Source organism: Leguminivora glycinivorella, chromosome 16 (genome assembly GCF_023078275.1).
Source record: "Leguminivora glycinivorella isolate SPB_JAAS2020 chromosome 16, LegGlyc_1.1, whole genome shotgun sequence".
NCBI lineage: Eukaryota > Metazoa > Arthropoda > Insecta > Lepidoptera > Tortricidae > Leguminivora > Leguminivora glycinivorella.
The window spans coordinates 13064235-13080735 of record NC_062986.1 but is presented as its reverse complement, the minus strand read 5'-3'; the positions used below and the strand labels follow the sequence as shown (position 1 = coordinate 13080735).

The 16501-nt window shown below is 39.6% G+C and overlaps 2 protein-coding genes across 2 annotated transcripts; both read right to left on the bottom strand.

Annotated features, from left to right (window-relative positions):
* Positions 1 to 851: 851 nt before the first annotated feature.
* LOC125234629 (periaxin-like) lies at positions 852 to 2091 on the bottom strand. Its single transcript, XM_048140957.1, has 2 exons — positions 1968 to 2091; positions 852 to 1699 (listed from the first exon to the last, which is right to left on the bottom strand). The coding sequence occupies exon 2, from the start codon at positions 1683 to 1685 to the stop codon at positions 927 to 929; it is 759 nt and encodes a 252-aa protein (XP_047996914.1). The 5' UTR covers positions 1686 to 1699; positions 1968 to 2091; the 3' UTR covers positions 852 to 926.
* Positions 2092 to 13672: 11581 nt separating this feature from the next.
* LOC125234719 lies at positions 13673 to 15520 on the bottom strand. Its single transcript, XM_048141083.1, has 2 exons — positions 15375 to 15520; positions 13673 to 14288 (listed from the first exon to the last, which is right to left on the bottom strand). Exon 2 carries the CDS (start codon positions 14276 to 14278, stop codon positions 13934 to 13936), a length of 345 nt encoding a protein of 114 aa, XP_047997040.1. The 5' UTR covers positions 14279 to 14288; positions 15375 to 15520; the 3' UTR covers positions 13673 to 13933.
* Between the last annotated feature and the right edge of the window lie 981 nt (positions 15521 to 16501).

Genomic DNA, 16501 nt, shown 5'->3' with positions numbered 1-16501 from the left:
TGTAATTTAGCCTTCTTAGGGCCACTTGCCCCACCGAAAATGGTGGTTAACCCTCCATTTTATATGGAACTTGACAGTTGACAGCCCACTAACCTTGAGTTAAGCGGGTAGTGCAAGTGGCCCTTAGGAATTTTCCCATACCTAGCCGATTTATGAGAAGGCAAACAATTATATAGGATTTACATACTTCATACTAAGAATCGTACCTCGATTTTTTAGCGCCACCTATTAAATACTATCATAACCTAGCCCCTACAAATTTTTTTTTCATAATGTGTATTGACGTGATATCATGATTTTAAAATAACGAAATACTTATGTCATTTATTCTTATAAAACATAAAAACATGCAAAAATGTTTGGGGAAAATATGATTTTGTTCACTTCCAGGCTGCGAACAGCGCCATTTAGTTTTAGCCTAAAAGGCCCATACATTTCAGAGGTACAGTTTTTCGTATGCGCTTTGTCAGTCCAGTATTAAATCTTTCTTGGTTCATACTATAAAATTTTGTTCTGTTTATTAACTGTACTGTGTAATAACAAACTCAATGCTAACATCGTGGTTGTCGCCGGCTCGCTTGGGCGCCTGCCAGCTCGAGGCGGACCATGAACTTTATTAGGCAGACGGCCCTCTCGATTTACACCCCAATATATTTGCATCTGCGCCATAAGGGGGCGTTAAACGATTAAGTTTGTCGAGCAAGATGCCGCGCTGTGTCCAAGTAACTTGCCAGAAAAGTTAATATGATCTAGTGGCATTAGCACGGCCAACAGGGTAAACATGTCATTTTGACACTTAGAAATACTCAAAGTTAGATTGGAATTAAGGAAACTGAATAAAAATAAAGTAATATCCGCCAAATGTATCTTAAAGTCAATATACTGATTACAAACAATCCAAAGTATGACGGATTTTATTTAACAGTTTAGATGAGTTGCTGAGTGTAAGCAATTCCGCTGTGGACGTAGTTGACCATCATGCTGACCCAGGAGGAGAGCGTAGCCATGACGCCAGCGTCCTCGGGTGTGTTCACCGTGATGGAGACGATGCCGTTGTTGAACACCTCGCCGTTGACCTGGGGAGCGTCGGCAACCTCGGGAAGGTCGACGACGGCAACGGGTTCTGGTTCAGGGACAACGACCTCAGGGACAGCTGGCTCGGGTATAATAATGGGCTCAGGGACCACTTCAGGTACGGCAGGCTCAGGCAGCACGATGGGCTCAGGGACGATGACCTCAGGGACAGCGGGCTCAGGCAGGACAATGGGCTCAGGAACGATAACCTCAGGGACGGCGGGTTCAGGCAGGACCACTTCAGGTACAGAAGGCTCAGGCAGAACAATAGGAGCGGGGATAACCTCAGGTTGAACAGGCTCGGGGATAACGATGGGCTCAGGCACAATAACTTCAGGGATGGCAGGCACAGCAGCAGCTTGTTCAGCTTCGGCAATGGCGGCAGCCTCGGCCAGACCTTGGGCCGTGAACGGATGGAGAGCGTTAGAGACGGCGGCGACCTCCCCATCCACGATTTCCTTCACTTTGACGTCGACGATGTGCCCGATTTCCAGAGCCTCGCCCTCGGCAAGGCCGTTGACGACCACCTCCACGGCATCGCCGGAGGGATCCGTGGGGATGGGGTTGGCGAAGCCCACCGCGACGAACAAAGTCAACAGTAGAAGTTTCATGGTGTTTTGCTTACCTAAAATAAACATTAGAATATTATTCTACGAATTTTATATAGAACTCGTATACAATTCAGATAAGGATCAAATTTAGTAGTCGGTCTCCGTTGTTTTGATACCACTGTCTTGTCTTTCATGGAACAAACCCTTAATCCTTTAGATTAGGTACATAAAATAATGAAAGTACCTATTTAATAACTTCAATTCCATCAATAACTTATACTAACAAGCTATAAAGTAGAAATTATAATTTGTAACAATATTATTCAACAAAAACCTTCTTACCTGCGCTCTTGACGAAGGATATAAGCCGTATGGCAAACAACCAAATTTCGCTTTAGGTAAATTTCGTTCCAACAATAAAGCCGATAGGTTAATCTCCATGGATTTAGATCAGCCAGCACTATAAAAATGTAATGGTGATTTATATGCAATAAACTGATAAGTAATAAACTTCCTTTGTCGATGATAAAATGTGTATTGTTCTGTCAATTACTGAGATATTCACTTCTACCGAATTTAAATTATACTTACCATTAATTAGGTAGTTAGGTATGTATGATTCCAGCAACAAATCATCTTATAGTAATTAGGTACGTAAATAAATAGGCATAGAAACTTATAATCTAGTCTAGTCTGTTTTTAGTGTACCTACACACACACAGTCACATACACACACACACACACACACACACACAGTCACACACACACGCACACTCCTTGTAATTTTATTTTTTGCAATTAATGTTTATGTCATGTTACTAAATGCAATCGTTTAGACATAGGCAAACTATTAATTTTTTTTTTTCACATTATTTTTTTGTACAACGATCTGTTCCTGGGTTCTAGCAGAATTACCAGTTGCTTCGCCCGAAAGAGTGGAGCATATAACTGAGCCAGGACCCTTTTGTTTTTGCTGCAACGCACACAGCAAACCCACCCACATTTTAATGTATGCTATTGTTGTTTTTTATGTAGTGTTAGTACTTTTTATTGTTTATTTTTGTTTTAATTGTTTAATTTTGGTGTGTATTGTAGCAAACAAATAAATGATTATCTTATCTATCTATCTTATAACAAAAATTTCCTGCCGAGTTTTAGTGTCTTAGCTTATTAATTTTCACAAATAGGACATCTGTCTCAAGAAAGTCGCTCCAAACAGAGAAGACGCATTCGCCAAACTATTGCGTACCGCGTACCTACCCTGCCCTCAGGTTTTGATTTCCAACTCAATCAGACCAGCGGTATGGTATATCCATTGGTATAGTCAAAGAGGATCAAGTATTATAGAGAATTACTGTCAAAGTAAAATGTGTAATCACAGGGCGTAGACTGCCATCTCTCTCGTCCGCTCATCCGCTGTGAGCGGTCGTGTTTTTTTGCGAATATTCCTTAAACAATTTATTGGTTTACTTAATTGTGATTGGTTGAGAGCTAAATTTCCGTTTTCTTGTTCTTCTTGAACTGTTTTTATGTGTTGACTCCGCCCAGTGGGCTGTCCTAGAGCGGGATAGTTGTCTTCATCTGGTTTCGCCGGTTGTGGGAGCTGAGACCAATCTGCCTTTTTGTGCGTCCCGTGAGGATCGAACCCGAGTCGGCGAGACAGCAGCCGCGGTTTGTATAACTGCGCCACGGAGGCAGGTTCTCGGCGCGGCGAAATAAGACAGGACCTTGTGCGGGTGACGTCACTGCATCTGCTACGGCGATTCCTTACGTCAGTGCTACGGGCTACGCCACTCTGCTACGCCGGGTCGCTACGTGGATCTGCTACGCCTCGCTAAGTTGTGTTGCATTGCCTACTCACAGTTACTGCATAAGTATGGATTCAACTTTAAATAATAGTATGCTCTGCGACGGCTGCCAACAGGAGCTGCTGGTAGGGGAAGAGTACCTGGAGTGCATGGTGACGTCATGCGGCAAGGTGTATCACTATTACTGTAACAATAAAATTCTCACTGAGGCTGAGAAGGCCACTTGGGTTTGTCCTGCGTGCATTTGTGCGGCCAAAGGTGTGGGCCCAACTGCGATACTCCAGTTGGTACCCCGGCGTGCATAAAAAATGTGGCGCTACGAAAGCCATCTTCAATGGCTCGAAGTCCGTCACCTACGCTATTGTCTCCAACGACTGCCTCCGCTGCCCTGATAACGGTGACGGCCTCGCCGACATTCCAGTCTACAAACACATTGCCGCCTACGCTATCGACTGCAACTTCGGTGCCGCCCCTGGTGACTACAACTACTGCGCCTATCCTGTCGTTCCCGACTACTGTTCAGTCCGTACCGACTTTGCCGACTCCTAGAAGCCGTCCGACCTGGCCGTCGCCGCCGGTTAATGTTTCTCTTGAGAAGGACGGTTCTGTTGGCTTGGAAGTCCAGTTACTGCGAGAGCAAATCACCCAATTGACGGAGCGGCTAGCTGATACACTGTCTGCTATGAACCAGTATCATACTACGCTTACTGTTTGCACCAATAAAGTAGAGGCAGTCAGTGATAGGTTGCAGGAGGTTGAGCAAATGATCCGATCTCAAAATGTGCCCGCGGGCACGGGTGCTATGCCATTGCCTGCACTATACAATACTGTCCTAAAGTCCGGTACTACGACGTGTTCGGCGGTTCAGACAAGCGCTCAAGAGGTTAGTAATAGGATAGAAAACGAGAACCATAACCATCGTGTCAGAAATAGCAGTTCTAGTGGTAATACTGATAATCCTCCTCGGGAAGCGACATCCCCCCATAACATTGTAAGTGAAACGCAGACAAAGACAGGGGTCCTCCGAGAACATCCGACCGGCGATGGGCCGGAAGTGGTTAAGGAACACAACTCCACTAACGATACTCGAACGGAGAGACGTTCAACATCCATACGTTGCATAGGAGGCCCTAATGTTACTTCCCTTAGAGCAATTGAACATCGTAGACAAATCCATTTATGGAATATGGCGTCTGGAGCAGACGATATCAGAGAGTATCTGAAGACCTTATGCCCAAATGCAAATTGTACTGTAGAAGAGCTCAAGTCTAAAGGAGACTATAAGTCCTTCAAAATAAGTGTCCCTGCCTCCTTCTACGACAAATGTCTTGCGGCTGATGCCTGGCCTGAGAATGCCAGAGTCAAGCCCTGGTTATTTCGAAGGCCAGGTTCTAAAAACCACCAAACACAAGAGAGTTAGCACCACTAAACCATCCCTAAGCTTGGTATACCAGAATGTAAGGGGACTTAATACCAAGCTAAAAAGTTTCAGAAACAACACTCTCGGGCTCGATAGCGATATTGTTGTAGTCACTGAAACATGGCTATCTAACTCTGTTGAGGACTCCGAATTGGTTGGAAATGGCTGGAGTGTGCTCAGACGAGACCGTGCTTCGGAAGGACGTGGAGGTGGAGTGCTCCTGGCGGCGCGGCCAGGTGTTGCTATGCGGCGTAGGCGAGATCTGGAAACAGCGGAGTGCGAAGACTTGTGGGCTTCTTTTCAACTACACCAAAATAGTTGCCACGTGTGCGCCGTATACATTCCACCCAATGCTCCTGATGAGGTCTACATGCGCTTTTTCAATAAAGTGGAATCAGTTATTGACTCGTTAAATGGTTTAGTGTTAATTATAGGAGATTTAAATTTGAATCCGAAATATTCATCTGTTAATGTTTTAAGTTATTTTTGTTACTTTGTTTCAGTGTGTAATTTGACAGAGATGAATGATGTGGTAAATGCGTTTGGAGGAATGTTAGACGTGGTGCTGGTGCGAGGTCATTCCGTCGGAGTGAAGGTCGGAGAGATAGGGGACGGAGGTTTAGTCCCTAGCAGAGACGCGTATCATCCTCCGCTCGAAATTTCTGTCCCGCTTAATGTAAGTGAGCGTGGTCCTCGGTACGTAGATCCTAGCAACGTGGACACTAGTCGTGACTGGAACTTTGCCAAGGGAGATTATGTTCTCTTGTACCAATTGTTCACAGAGATCTCTTGGAGTGAAGTTCTTGTCTCTCACGATGTAAACTCTGCCGTGGAACATTTCTATGAAATAGTTTATGAAGTCTTCGATAAGTGTATACCAAGGAAGAGTAGATCGCAGAAACCTAGCAAACGTTACCCAATTTGGTTTACGTCTGACATTATCCGAGACATTAAGAGGAAAACTAACTTGCATCGAGACTGGAAGCGTAATGGTGACACAGTCGTATATTCCGTTTTTTCCATGCTCAGAGCAGACATAAAGGCACGTATCGCGGTTGCCTATGAGAAATATACTTGCAATATCCAAGCTAAACTTAAGGTAGATCCTCGCTCTTTCTGGCAACATATCGGTAGTCTAAAAGCCAAAGGAGGTTTTGAGGCGCAAGTTACCTATGATGGAAGGGAATACCAGGGGAGGGAGGCGGCACAAGCTTTTGCAGATTTTTTCTCGTCTGTATTCTTGCCTAATGAACCTAGTTTGGACTATCGGAGTGCTATTCATGAGGATCGCAGTCACGATTCTCAATATATCCATATTGCTCGGTTTACCCCACTAGATATAGAAATGTCAATTAAACATTTAAAGCCTCAGAGCTCTCCGGGGCCGGACAACCTCCCGGCTTATGTATTAAAAGGTTGCAAGGAATGGCTCATTGCTCCTCTAGTGCACATATTTAACTTAGCCTATACTTTAGGGGAGTATCCAAGTCAATGGAAAGTTACGAGAGTGCGACCTATTCCGAAAGTGAGTAATTCAACTCGTGTCGAGGACCATCGACCTATTGCCATCCTGTCTTCGATAGCCAAGCTGTATGAGTCTACCATAAATAGACTAGTAGCTCCGCAAATTAAGCCTTTTCTCTGTGACTCTCAGCACGGCTTTAGGGCTCGCCGGTCGGTTGAAACGAATTTATTAACCCTGACTGACACCATCTCAGATCATTTGGATAAAGGCATACAGGTAGATGTGCTGTATTTTGACTTTAAAAAAGCCTTCGACCGAGTAGATAACGATGTGTTACTGAGTAAGCTGTGTAAAATTGGATTTTCCCCCCAGCTGCTCCGCTTTTTCGCTAGCTATTTGCGTGACAGGCTACAGTACGTACAGCATGGATGCTTTGTATCAAAGACCTATCAGACTCTATCTGGCGTCAGTCAGGGATCGATTCTTGGGCCATTGCTTTTTGGAATTATGGTCAACGATTTACCATCTGTTCTTAGGTCTGCGAGAAGTTTGCTTTACGCTGACGACCTCAAAATTATTTACGGCGTGCAAAACATCTCTGACTGTTTATCTCTCCAGGATGACGTAGACCGAGTTCACTTATGGAGTGTAAAAAATAGGCTGACTTTTAATTCATCAAAATGTGCAGTCCTTACATTTAGCCGAGCTCGTAATCCCCTTGTCTGTGAATATTTTCTGGATTCTGAGACTATTACTCGTGTCAATTCCATACGAGATTTAGGCGTAATCTTAGACTCCAGCCTCAACTTTCATGATCACATTACCTCATTGGTGCGCGACTGTTATAAGAGGTTGGGGTTTATTATTAGGAATTCTAGGGATTTTAATGACCCCGATACATTAAAGATCCTTTACAATTCACTAGTGAGAAGCAAAGTCGAGTCGGCCTTCGTCGTTTGGAACCCTTACGAAGCATCTTACGTCTTACTTCTAGAGAGAGTGCAAAAAGTGTTCTTACGATCCCTTTATAAAAAAATGTATGGGTACTACCTGTTTTTATATCCCACCAAATTCTTGCTGGGTGTGCTGGGTTTTCTCTCTCTGGAGGTAAGACGTAATCATGCACTTCTCACTACTGCCTGTAGCGTCCTGCGTGGGGAGTCGGACTGCCCCGAACTGGTGGAGCAAATGGTGCGTCTGTACGTCCCCTCAAAGACCAGAATTGATTTCAGACCTCGGGACCGTTGCCTACTGGCAGTCCCGGCTTCACGTACTGTAGCGCGCAGGAATTCCCCTCTGGTGCGTTCCTTGGTCCTCCTGAATGCGTTCCTCGCATCAGCCCCTCAGTGCGACTTATTTGCAAGCAGACAGGTTGTTGTGCGTGATGAGTGTCTGAAGTTCTGTGAGAGGATTGATGCAAGGCCTACTACAGTTAAAATGTAGGTATCTCTCGACAAAAGCTTAAAATTTTCAAACCTCAGTTTTGGCAATTTGGCCCGTATTCTTACCTGGATATGTGTTAAAATGACAAATAATAATATTAGCGCCATCTAGCCGAGCGTCCCCAAAGATGTAACGCCATCTAGGCCACCGTACCTATTTCTATATGGTCCTGAGGTACGTTTTTTTCTTAGATTGTAGCTGTCTATACGGAGTTACATATGTCTTTGGTATAGTATAGTATTGTATGTCCTAAACATTTAGTATAGCGTGTCCACCTCAATTCTTCATAAACCGCCGCCGCAAACAAAAAAACTTTTTTTTTCATTAAAATTAACGAATAAAGCAAGTCATCCAAGGTTATATTTCAACAATATACTGTATTATTATAGAATAATAGCGATGTAAACACAAATAGATATGTCGAAGATATGTCTTTCAACCGATATCTACTGGCTTCAGTAAGTCAAATATTGGCCAAGACTGCAGCGTCCGATCCGAGGGGATACTTATGAGTCGGCTTGGGAATGATTGAATGGAATAGGGGCGGACTACCAAACAAGTTTATTTGGACTTGATCAATTCACCCCATGATATATGTACGTATTAATTTAAATATCACGTTCAAGTACTTTGTAAAATAATAAATTGCTATTTAAATCGAAATAAAAAACACAACTTGAAAAAATCGAAGATACATAATTAGGGATTGGAAAATTTCATGATTTTTACTTAAAATAATTATAATCTGATTATTATACCATTTTTACTTCCAAGAAATTAATAGTTTTCCCTTTTTGTATACCGTGTTTTATGTAACAGATTTTTGCTCCACCGTGTGTGCATGTAATGTTAAGGTAATGGCGCCTATTAACGTGGTACTTCAGGAAGATTTCAAAAGATTCCAAAAAATTAAGGGTATCAAAGCTCGTTAACGGCCACAAATATTTTTTTATGGAAGAGTATTTATTGAACTATTAGTTTTAAAGAGTTTTTGGATGATTTTAGTTTATTATATGTCATAAAATAATTATTGAAGCCAGCTTACCTAAATTTTCTATTACCGTGGTAATGAACAGGCTGCGGTTCTATTAACGCGAATTGAGATTTCATTACCGAGGGTATGAATGACAGTGTTTTTCTGCCATCGGTAAATAGAAACCCATCTCAAAATTCGGAGCTTAATACCGACGGTTGAATATACAAATTATGACAAATACATATACCTATACTATCTTCCTTTATGAATACCCACAGAAGACTCAGTTTCATCTAAGAAATCTGTACTTACGGTACTCTAAATGTCATATTTTGATACAAGACTTATATGTCGCTCGGTAATAGATACTTCTTTAGGAACCTATTACCGACCCAAACAAATATTGCATGGATCGGTAATAGATTCTTATATATTCCATTACCGAGGGTTATCCGATCGTACCATCGGTGATAGGCATAAATTGGAGTATAATAAAATCTAATTCCGAGCAATAAAAACAATGTCATACAGATGTATTTTCATTACAAATCAAAATAAAATATTGCAACTTTATATTAAAACCAAGTTTACATAACTGGTAAGTAAACATCAGACTTTATCTCAATGTTTAAAAAAATTGACAAATTAACGGTTTTCATAGAAACTACGAAATCAGTAATGAAGTTTTTGCTAAAAATGAAGGTTTTGTTGAATATTTTTCATACCACGTAAATAGTTCTTTGATAGCGTGAATAGATCAAGATTGAAACAACTGTAAGACATTATATAACCGAGCACATATACTTAAAATAAAGCATAAAGAACTAATATCACTACTTTAACCATTACTGTGGTATACCACAGTAATAGAATCTACTCACAAAATGGCGCCTTTCACCGCTGTCTTTTAATTTCCACTTTAAACACATTTCCAGGCTAAACAATACGTAAAAAGTACTCAGAAGTCATGTAGAAAACTATTAACAACAATTTAAAATGCATAACTTTCATCTATTTGTCACAATTATTACGTAAACTACTAAATGAGATTGGAGTTCACTTAGGTTTAGCGTCACGCGTCAGTATGACACAACCTCTTCTTGCGGCCCCGTGATTCACCCCATTGACATGATTGAAACATTAGTTTTATTGATAGTGGAAGTAGCTAAATACTTATCAAGTTATCATGCGTCGTGTGCCTACTTACACCCAGCCTCAGAAAAATAGTGCAAAAGCTGCGCAAAAGTTGTTATTCAAAGAAGTTAGGCGATTTGCTGATTCTGCAATCAGAAAATTGGTGCATGTTCAAAATTGACACTATAATAAGTAATATAGTTTTAAAAAACAATAGAAAGTATATTTACTTATTTTATCACATTACGTACATCCTGTAAAAGTGCAATTGTGAATATTTTTTTTTGCAAAAATGTCATTTTTGGAACAAGCTTTTATCGCCGACTGTACCTTTCTTTCAACAGTCAGTTTTCCGAGGCGTTTCTAAAAACCCCTTACTCGATGGGGATACGACGTTTCATAATAGAGTTCCTATGACCACCTTTCTGCTCCATCATCAGATCAGCTCCATGATACCATAATATTGCATTGTCACGTGATTTACATTTATGTGTGCAAAATTTCAGATCAATCAGAAACCGGGAAGTGGGTCGAATTTAGCTTTTACGTTTTGACCCAAACTAATATACTAACAAAGCAAGTTAAATAAAAGCTTGTAAAAAACAAGATACAAAGAAAAGGAAAATGGAGAAATGAAAAAGAAGTGTTATTTATTTATTTAATTAATCATTATTGCACAAAATAAATACATCGCACAACAGGCGAACTTCTTACCCGAGCGCATTCTCTATCAGTCTACCTTTAGGCAAATCAGAAAAGTTGGTACAAGTTTTCATAGGCTTTTCCATCAGATACCTTGGTGCGCTTATTCGCAACTGGAATAAAACCGTTAAGTGACATAGTTACTCCGTAACATAAGAAAAGGAAATTGTATCCTAGGTATAAAATAAACAACGCATGATAATTGATAAAGTTAAATTATTTATGTTTTTATTGACTTAATCAATTTTATCGAAGTCGCGTCATAAAATGACGTCTTTTGTTTTTTTTCGTGGCAGAGCTTATGTAATAATAAATTAATAATAAAATCCAGACTTGCCTTATTTCTCGAACTGCATTAGGAAACTTGTGATAAGAAAAAACTGTGAACAACACGAAGGTACTTCCAAAAAAATTAAGAAAAGTATGTACCTCGAGATATCTCTTACACATGTAAATAATGAGTAAAAGAAGAGAAGACTAAAGAAAGGTATAGAAGGGAAAAGTAGAAGCCAAAAATATACATTTGTCGCTTATGATAACACTTCCACACTCTGTGATATCAAATTCGCCGAATGCTAAGCTTAGTCTACCTACTCTAAAAATTGGTCTAATTCAATAAAATCTACAAACAGATGCGAGTTTCATAAAATAGCTATTTGTTAGCCAGTTTCATAGCCGCCAGTTTATTACGTACGAGTATCAGTAAAATGGAAACAAATGAGATCACTGCAAAGTGTTGCTTTTAACAGGTTTACTCAACAGTTGCGTATCTCTCCGTAGACCAGTCAGCAAGACGTTTTTATCTAAAAATAATATATCTACCTACTTAAAATTTTATTTATTTTAAAATCTAACTTCTTTGCGGACGATACTGTAACCTAAAATTGGCACTACCACAAATACAGATGTAGGTAGTGCGTGAAGCTTTTCCTTTGTATTTTTTCGGAAACATTCGTATTTGTCATGCTAGTTCAAACAGTGTCAGTACGTCTTGTACTGAGATTGACTCAAATGGACACGATCGTACGTTTCCGTAATAATACGAAGGAAAAGCTTTACGCACTATTGCAATTTTTTGGCATCTTTATGTCTTTTGTATAAATTTTCTTTATGATTTGTCAATCAGTATAATCACGAACGTCGTGTCAAAACCATGGACCTTCAATAGGGACTGAGCTCACACTTTTTTTGCCATATTAAATTGAACCTTATCACCTGTCCAGAAAGGCGCTCGTGTCAGACTAGTAAAAGTGTGTCCACATGAGAGGGTAAAAGTTGGGGCTGGTGTCCCTCTCGCGCGTGTGACCGGTGTTAAAGAGCTTACTATAGTAGTAGTATTTTTACCTGTATGCTACTGCAACTAAGTTTATAAACTTCTTAAATTATTTTTGTATTATATCGAGGCAAGGGTATTAATACCTTGTAACGAATTGGTAAGTCATTATTATGAAGCCATAAAACCAAAGATTTGCGCAATTAAAAAAAACCTTTAATTGGGTATTAGTAGATTTGGTAGTAACTTTAAATATTGACTGGTATCCCCAAATAATGACAGTGATGACGTCATTCAAATGATTTTGACAGTGGCAATAAGTGCGAGAGGGACACCAGCCCCAACTTTACCCTCTCACGTGGACCAATCTAGCTACTCAATCTAGCTTAATATCTTTAAATCTATGGTCAAAACAAGACCCTGCCGTCCTAGCAGAAATGAAAATCGTTGACACTAGACGCCGATCGAAACGCAGTCTGGCTCTGTCACGCCAACTCAATGCGGAAGAGCGATAGAGATATATTCTGTCAAACAAGTCTGCCAGTAAATAAGAACTAAGAAAACTATAGGCATCCTTTTATCTAGCACCCTAAAGAAAAGGATGCATATAGTTTTCTTTGTTCTTATTTACTGACAGACTTGGTTGACAGAGTATATGTAGATAGAATAAAAACGATAAAGCCGTTATCGTAAAAAAAACGTTATGAAAACGATAATCGTGATAAATTCTGCATGTGGCTACGTACCCTGATCTCTATACCACAAGGCCACTGCAGGTACTTCATACTTAATATTATAAATGGGAAAGTGTGTGTGTCTGTTTGTTTGTCCGTCTTTCACGGCAAAACGGAGCGACGAATTGACGTGATTTTAAGTGGAAATAGTTGAAGGGATGGAAAATGATATAGGCTACTTTTTGTCTCTGTCTAACGCGAGCGAAGCCACGGGCAAAAGCTAGTATTTTATAAAATAATTTTATTAGGATCCGTCCTTCCACAAAAAGTTGTTAATTAAATATTTATCAGACTATGTACCTACTTACCTGTTGATTAGAATAGATAACATAGTGTTGTGACTCAAGAAACGTATGGCACTGCAATGTATACAATCGTTCTATTTCCGATTGATCGTAACAAATCAGTTTTAGGTAAACAAAACAGATCTAAATGCGAATAACTACTAGAGGCTCATTCGACCGCACTCAAGGGCAACTAGTGATATACCTAACAACAATGTGGTTACATGGCGAAATGGGGGTTTATTCGACTTGTCTTTTCAAATCAGCTTTGTCGTGACAAAATATTCATTTTCCCTACATGTAAAGTGGGGGCTGATATATTTTATCATTCCAACCCCAACGTGTGATATATTGTTGGATAGGTATTTAAAAATGAGTAAGGGTTTACTAAGATCGTTTTTTGATAATATTAATATTTTCGGAAATAATCGCTCTTAAAGGAAAAAAAAGTGCGTCCCCCCCCACCCCTCTAACTTTTGAACCATATGTTTAAAAAATATGAAAAAAATCACAAAAGTAGATCTTTATAAAGACTTTCTAGGAAAATTGTTTTGAACTTGATAGGTTTAGTAGTTTTTGAGGAAAATACGGAAAACTACGGAACCCTACACTAAGCGTGGCCCGACACGCTCTTGGCCGGTTTTTATAACAAAGCATCAATAGAATGATGGTGGCGATGTCACATTCATTGGCTAAATCAAATAGAGCCCACGTGCCAATACATACTAAATTCCTCAAACTAAAACCCTCAATGCCCACTTAGTTCTATATAATTATTACAAATATATCAAGTTTATAAAACGCTTAATAATGCTTAATTATTTATTTATCATCAAATAAATAGGCAAAATCGAAATGAACGTAAGTAAATAAATTACATGATATATAATAAGTAGTTACGATACTTTTTCCTTAACGTGGGACATTCCAAAATTTATCTCCTGATTCTCCACAATGATGCTATGATACGATATGTTTATATTTTAAGCGTAAAGATCTTGCTCAGTTCTTCATAATGGCCTGTAGGTATAAAACATAACCATACATATCTGTGTCTTGGTCAAAACCGTTAAGCATTATTAGCCCTTACAAGTACCAGTACTGGTGTTAACTTAGCGTCCCAACTGCCATCATTTTTCTGAGAAGCGCTATGTCCACTCTTCACCGTCTCAGAGATTCTTACGAACACATCTTTGTAAGGTTTCTTCGTGGTGCCATCAGCGATCGCCTTGTTCACATCTTCAATGGTAGATCCAGAGGGGACGATTGTTTTGCCAGTGGTGTATGGAGTTTCCTTTCCGTACGCGAGATCCATATAGTCGTTTAGGATTCCTTCTAGAACCTTCTTGCAGGGCGCGTTCGTGGTGGCATCCTCGATGCCGGTGGAAAGCTCGGACATGGTTATAGTGGCCATGATGAATTGTCTGTGAAAATGGGGTTCCGTTAGTAATAGATTTCTGGACAGCTGTAGGGCAATCATGGTCGCGCGATAGATGATAAAACATCGGGCCGTCCCTATCGCACTTACAAATAGTGCGATAGGGACGGCCTGCTATTTTATCATTTATCGCGCGACCATAATTGCCTGCCTGGCTTAGCCGAAATGACAAACGTTGGCGCTAGATGTCGGTCGAAATACAGTCTGGCTCTGTCATGCCAATACGGACGAGCGATAGAGATAAATACATAGCTACGATAACGATATTATCGTACGACCGGTCTGGCTCAGTCGGTAGTGACCCTGCCTGCTGAGCCGCGGTCCTGGGTTCGAATCCCGGTAAGGGCATTTATTTGTGTGATGAGCACAGATATTTGTTCCTGAGTCATGGATGTTTTCTATGTATATAAGTATGTATTTATCTATTTAAGTATGTATATCGTCGCTTAGCACCCATAGTACAAGCTTTGCTTAGTTTGGGGCTAAGTTGATCTGTGTAAGGTGTCCCCAATATTTATTTATTTATTCATTTATTTGTGAATTTGGCTACAGTCTGTTATCGTGTCCCAGTGCTATTTATTTGATCTCCACAGATGTTGTGCTATTACTGGTCAATTATTTATGATAGTGTCTATGACACAGCAGACAGCAGGTTACAGACTATGTAGTGCGAAATGTTTTTCCTTCGTAATTTCACGGAAAATCACAAACTTAGTTAACAAAACTAGCACGGCATATTTTATGCACAACATTCGTAATTAAAGATTTAAAATTACTTTATAGATTTCATTTTTATATTTACCCTATGTCAACGTCGACGCTATTTATTTAGTGCCTACCTTAGATAGTTAGGTACGTAAGACTACATTATTACACACGTATTCAGTGATTATGTTTGTTTACTTTATCACATTCACTGAATCGTAACAATTTGATAATAATTTATGGCAATAAATTACTTTGATATTCATTCTTCATTTTATCATCATTGACACAACACATAATATTGATTGTTTTATTTAGGCATTTTTATTTAACTGTTTTTATAACTTCCTCATAACTTAATACTCACTTGTAAAGCAATATCAGGAGAACACAGGATATCACATGCACCGTTACGTACTACCGTCACCTCGATGTCCACCCACTCTTATAAACAAAAACCAATCGGGGTCTGCCATGTCATCGGTCGATAACAAACCGCGAGTTATCTTCTTCGATAAATTTAGCGAGCGGTTACACATATGGTGACAACGCTGATAACGAACCCTCTAAAATGCACTCATGTTTTCATGCAAACCACGTCGACTCAAGCTTCTCAAAATTGCATTTTTCCTTGTTTACAAGAGTCACCTTATCTTGACAAATCGTCACTACTTTAAAAAAAACTTGTATCTTCGTCTGTCAATGAAAAGAAAATTGTAGTAAGTATGTATGGAATGCATATAGACTTACTGCGTTTTAACTTTAAGGAACAGCGTGAGATACGAGATTTTTTAAAAGTAGTGACGAAATGTAGATGGTAGATATTAGTTATAACATATGCAAGATAGGTAGGTGCACTATCACTAAGCATTATTTTATTTTATCAGTGTCTAAAAATGGTATAATTAGGTACAAAGTGCGTTTTCGTTTCTAGTAGGAAAACAAATGATTATCCTTGAATAAATTTTCCATTAAATCAAAAAATACAGCGTATTAGGTTTTTAGTATTTGTCTGTTAGTGTTGTTAGTCAGTTTTTTTTATTTCTAATACGATTATGATTAAATATTACTGAATTTTAGTCCCAGACTATTTATGATTACTACGAAGGTATGCATAAGATTGTTTAACCTTTCGTAGGTATGTGACTGTCAAAAATCTTTCATATAATTATTATACATATGTATAATTATATAATTAAAGTCAAACACCTTAGTATCATCATTTTTTTATGAAATTTGAGGCAAATGAGCAGACAGGTCGCCTGATGGTAATCGATCACTACCGCCCATGGACACCCGAGACACCAGTGTTGGAGGTGCGTTGCCGGCCTTTAAAATGGGTGTAAGTACGCTTTTTCTTGAAGGTTTGAAGGTCGTATCGGTCCGGAAATACCGCAGGCGACAATTCATTCCACAGTTTAGGCACATCCACCATACACAGACGAAAGTTTAAAAGTTTTATAGTTAGAGAAGTGAAAAGTCAATCAAGTACAA